Genomic DNA, 5,669 nt, shown 5'->3' with positions numbered 1-5,669 from the left:
CATACATTTTTTTCGATAATAATTAGTATGATTTAATAAATTATTTTAAAAAAATATATTCATTTCCATTCCGATCTTAAAATAACCAAACAGTTTTAAAGGGAATCAGATTCCTATACCGGATGTAACCAAACAAAATAAATAAATAGTCATTCCGATTCTGATTCCGTCACATTCCCATTCCGATTCCGAAGTTTGAACCAAACACCCCCTAATACATAATAAAAAAATAAAGGTCGATGATGACTTTGATTTTCGATGGCCAACGAATATAATGATAGAATGCTATCCGTCATGCTTTATATATAGATTTATTTGTGACTTTTGGATTTCCTTCTCTTTGTGTTTTTTCATCTTCTTCTTGTAACCTTTATTTTATTACTTAATTGATGGACTATTAATTGAAAATAAATAATGTATTAATATAGTACTAATTATATAGAGATAATTAGAACTCATTAACTCATTTATTCTTTTTGCCCCTACGATGCCAACTAAGCCAAAAAACATCTTAAACTCTTCTTGCATATTCTCTCTGCTTCTGTAATTATATATAATATAGATAGATATAAATAATACAATAATAAATATAAATAAACTACCCTATAATTATACAACCCTAAGGGCTGTATAGAAAATAGAAAAAAAAGTATGTATGATAAATTATCGGTCAGTAAATCACCAACATAAAATTTTACCAGTGGATCCACTGGTGAGATTATATTTTACTGGGAAATTCAATTCTGCGCTATTCCGTCACTGACCAGCATAATTTTATCCTTAGATGATTTCGGCAGGTAAAATGTATTTTTCTTGTAATTGTAGCACAACCAGGGTTGATTAACAGTGGAATGCAAGCTCTGCATATGTCATTTTATGTAATGTCCCTACTAAACAGTAAGCATAAAGTGCATTAATATGGTTGCTGAAGCTGGTGAGTAGGATATATGGCCATCATCAAAATTGGTATATGTGGTTCAATGGTGGCCATAAATCCACATGATGGGAGATGGACCCAAGGCTACTAAAACTCATAACATACTTTAATTAAAGAGTGCTTTATAAAATGTATAAACAAGGGCTAAAACCTTTTAGATATATTGCATGTTTTATCTGTGTCTTTCTCTGGACCACTACAGGGACCCAGATGATTTAATTCTTGGCATGTCTATAAATGAAAAATAGTATAATTTGATTCAGGAAAAACCCAAATGAAGGAATCTACCATGTCAACCCTTACAAATAGCTTTTTATTAGTCTGTGTTTGGGCTGTCATAATACTTGTAAACTGTGAATTATCTAACAGTAAGCATGTTGGTATATTTGTGTTCGGAGATTCATTGTATGATCCAGGCAATTTAAACAATCTAAACATAAGTATAGATGAAAAGGCTAATTATTGGCCTTATGGAGAGACATTCTTCAACTTTTCCACTGGCAGATTTTGCGATGGTCTCATCAATCCTGACTTTATTGGTAATGCATTAATTTCTTTGCTATTTTAAACTTATGTTTTAGTCTCATAGTAAAAACAATTAGGATCAAATGCACCAACGGTTGCTAAAGTCGTTTTGGAGACAATAAAGTACTAGAAAATGTGTCAACAAAGTAACATTTGGCCGGTCCGGCTACTTAGAATTTACAAGTGTATAATTTTTCCTTGTTGGGTGTAGCCATGAAAGTAAATATACCTTTGTGGAAACCATATTTGGAACCTGGAACTCAGAACTTCACTCATGGTGCCAATTTTGCTGCTGGTGGTGCTGGTGTTCTTCCTCAAAGTAATGCAGGAGCTACGGTATATATATATATATCACCTTCTAATAATACCTTTCATAGTTTTGAGTTTTAATTCTCATTGAAGATGAAGTCAGTAAATCAGCATTTTTATTTGTTTTAAATTACATTTACATATTGATAAAATATAGACTCCAAAATCGAATTTCACCCATGTAAAATTAATTAACTATCAATTTAGTTAATAAGCACTGTCAAATTAGTAAAGAACATATAACATCCACAATATATGATTTATGGTTTCGATTTAGGAAATTATGTTTATAATGGAGGTGTTTTATCAATATGTAAAAATAATATTTTTTAAGATAAAAATTTCTTTGTTGTCATTATAACTAAATAGGACTCTGTTTGCAAATTAAGCATACTACATATACATTTTTTTTTTTACTTTTCCCTACAAATATTGTTGCTTGAAATTCCACAAAACCGTACAAAACCGCTACAATTTAGCGTCCCACGGAAATTTACTCTGACCCCTAGAGGTAGCAACGCTTGTTGTATAGACAGTTTTGTGACATTTTCAAAAACCGCAACTCTAGTGGCAGTTAAAAAAGTTGCTACATTACAAAATATCTGTCGTTAAAAGTTCTGTTTAATGTAGTGCAAGTGTTTGGAGTGTTCCTTGTAATCTATGGATTGAATTGATTTTTTTTTTTAATGCTTTTACAGTAAAAAGGGACTTTGTTTGTTTGTTTTGATTAAGTGAGCTAGCATAATTTGTGTGTGCAGATAAGTTTAATGCTTCAAATGAGTTTCTTTGAAGAAGTGGTCTCCCAATTGAAGAAAGAAGTAGGGGAAGAAGAGGCCCAAAATATATTGATGAAATCAATATATTTATCTAGCATTGGTGGTAATGACTATAATTACTATGTTACCAACAACCCTAACACTACCCTATCTGAGGGTCAAGAATTTGTTCAACTGGTCATTGGGAATTTAACACAAGTAATTAAGGTAATCTTTTTATGATTCAATTCCTAAAATTTGAACCTTATCTCTTGAGAATGTAGTTGCCTTTCTCCAATTATTTACATTAGGCCTATTTTTGCTTAATTATATCCCTGTTAATCATGTACATATATATGTTAATTTTCCTTCGCTTATAATAATTTATCAGGAAATATATGAAATGGGAGGACGAAAATTTGCCTTCCAAAATGTAGGACCAATGGGTTGCTTGCCCTTCATAAGGGTAACCTATGGTCTGAGTGATGAGGAGTGTCTGGAAGAACTAATGGAGTTATCTAGACTACATAATAAGCTTCTACTCAAAGCAGCTAAGGAGTTAGAGACTGATTTACCTGGATTCAAATATTCTATTTTTGATTACTACTCTTCGCTCTATGACATTATTAAACACCCTACCCAATATGGTATGTCTATTCATCGTTCTCTATTCTCATATTCGGATGATGTGGCGCGCCAGACGTATAATAAAATTTCTCGTTTTGCAGGGTTTCAATTTGCAGCTACTCCTTGTTGTGGTGCAGGAAGTGCGCATTGTGGAATAGAACCTTATGAGTTATGCAGTAATACAAGTGAATATGTATATTTTGATAATGCACATCCTACCCAAGCTCTCAACATGCTGTTATCCAATCTAATGTGGGATGGGGATTCCACATTTACAACGCCTTATAATTTTAAACAACTTTTTGAGCTTGAAGTAAACATGTCCAATTTTTCTTCAGATTATCATCTGAAGAGTGTAACTAAGCATGAGGAAGATTCTATCAATGGATTTACACTAGCTGAAATGTGAGATTAATTTATAAGTCATAATTTATAATAAAATCTAATGTTGGATCATAATTACCTTATTAAGTTTTTGGTTCAACTGTGTTCATTGATATATAATATTGGAACCTTTTAGATTTAGTGGTTGAGAGTTCAAATACTTAAACCTTATTTGTTAATAGAATTTCTGCATAAAGTAAGATCTCCTAACTAAAGATTTATGTGGACACCAAAACTTAAATTTAAGATCTCTATGTTAAAGGACTTGAGGCTCTGTTTAATATATATAATGATTTGTGTTTTTTGTCAATTGATCTCGAAATTCTTGCTGCCCCATTTAATAGGGTGAGGGATGAATAGAAAAATTATCTCTTCCCCTGATGGGTGGATGAAAGTAACAGGCTTAATACATCATGAGCTCCTGAACTTGTCCCAAAACGTCATCGGACTATGTGTACTTTTAAAATGTTATTGATCCCTATAATTGCTTAAAGTGATTAATTGACTTTTTGAAATGTACATGTTTGCTTCCTGAAATTTGTTAAAGTGAGCTATTAACCTCTAAACCAGCTTAATGTGTATACATTTAATCTTTTCAAAATCACTCCTTACTCTGTCACGTGGAGTTTAGGAGGTTAACTTCTCAATTTAAACCAGTATAGAGGTTAATAAAATATTTTTGAAGTACAAAGATAAGTAGACATTTTGGGACAAGTTACAGAAACGCATGATGTATTAAGCTAAAGTAATAAGTATACACTTTCCATGGAATCTCCAACTTATCAACTCCCTTGGAAGCTCCTCTTCCCCCATATACATTCTCCACTCCGGCTCTTCTATATCCATCACGTCCCCTCAAACTCAATTGAGACTCGTCCTTCAAGGCAAGATTCCGAGCGTCTTGGACCCGAATCACCATTTGTGTTCCAATCCGGTCTTGAATGTTGTATCTTAGCCCTCCAAGATAACTTAAAGTCTTTTGGCTTTCGGTTTCCGACAAGTTAGCCCTTGCCGAAAGCCGCAAGAACTCCGAGGTGTACTCGTGCACACTCCTCAACCCTTGAGAGCAATTCTGATACGAACTATAGATGTATTGTTCGTAGTCGGGTGGTAGAAACCCCTCCCTCAACATCGACTTCATTCTAAGCCAAGATCTAATCGGCTCCCTTCATCCTCTTCTTCTCCCCTCCTTCACATTATCCCTCCAAACTGAAGCTCCTCCCTTCAATCGATAGGCAACTAAACGGACTTTCCGATCCTCCGGTATACCCGCATAATCAAAGAATCTCTCTACTTCCAGTAACTAATCGAGAAACCCTTCTATGTCGAGTTCTCCTCCAAATGACGGTAGGTCCACTTTTAATTTGATGGCATCATCCCTCTCAAAATTTCCTCCATACCCCATTCTCCCATTCGGCTCATCTCTAAACCCGCCTCTTTCATTACCTCGACCCCCATACGGGTCATTCAAACCAAAATTTCCTCTTCCGTGACCACCTACATCATCATTATGCAAAATATCCACATTCCCGGCACGCACATGTGCGGGACCAACAACATCATTCACATTCATATCATATCTATGCCTATCATTCACAACATTATCATCAATTCAAATTCCCATATTCCTAGCAATCCTACGCATCTCAAAATCATCGAATAAATCACCATCACTATCACTATCGCCGTTTCTAACGATAACGTTGTTAGGGCGTCTTGTTGGTCCCGTGTGATTAGTTCTAAGGGGGGGGGGAGGGTTAGGAACTAATATAACTTTTTCGCTTAATTATGCTGACTTAAGATAATTCTTTAATTACTTTAACTTAGTTCAGGTCAGCACGGCCGAGAAGTGTAAGACAGCTTTAGTCAAATGCTGACTAGAACTGTTTTACTCGTGAGTTGGGAATTAACATTTGAGGTCAGCTTCCAACTCAGCACCAGATTACTCAGTGTCAGCTTTTACGATTTATATACTGAGCAGTTTAATCAAGCAACACTTACAAATATATATTGAGAGAGAGTTAGAAATTACTCAGCACGACCTATCCTGGTTCGGCCTCTCCGCCTACGTCCAGTCCCCAGAGTCCCTCCGGGCTTTTTCAATCCAATACTGAGCTCTTTAAAGGTAGAGC

General features: G+C 34.8%; 1 protein-coding gene across 1 annotated transcript; it reads left to right on the top strand.

The window, feature by feature from the left end:
- The first annotated feature begins 1,219 nt into the window (after positions 1 to 1,219).
- Positions 1,220 to 3,630, top strand: LOC136224204 (GDSL lipase-like). The gene is made up of 5 exons (XM_066012472.1): positions 1,220 to 1,476; positions 1,674 to 1,798; positions 2,530 to 2,754; positions 2,918 to 3,173; positions 3,255 to 3,630. The coding sequence occupies exons 1-5, from the start codon at positions 1,227 to 1,229 to the stop codon at positions 3,560 to 3,562; spliced, it is 1,164 nt and encodes a 387-aa protein (XP_065868544.1). The 5' UTR covers positions 1,220 to 1,226; the 3' UTR covers positions 3,563 to 3,630.
- The last annotated feature ends 2,039 nt before the right edge of the window (positions 3,631 to 5,669 follow it).

This window comes from Euphorbia lathyris, chromosome 3 (genome assembly GCF_963576675.1).
Source record: "Euphorbia lathyris chromosome 3, ddEupLath1.1, whole genome shotgun sequence".
NCBI lineage: Eukaryota > Viridiplantae > Streptophyta > Magnoliopsida > Malpighiales > Euphorbiaceae > Euphorbia > Euphorbia lathyris.
This window is presented reverse-complemented; position numbering and strand designations above follow the sequence as displayed.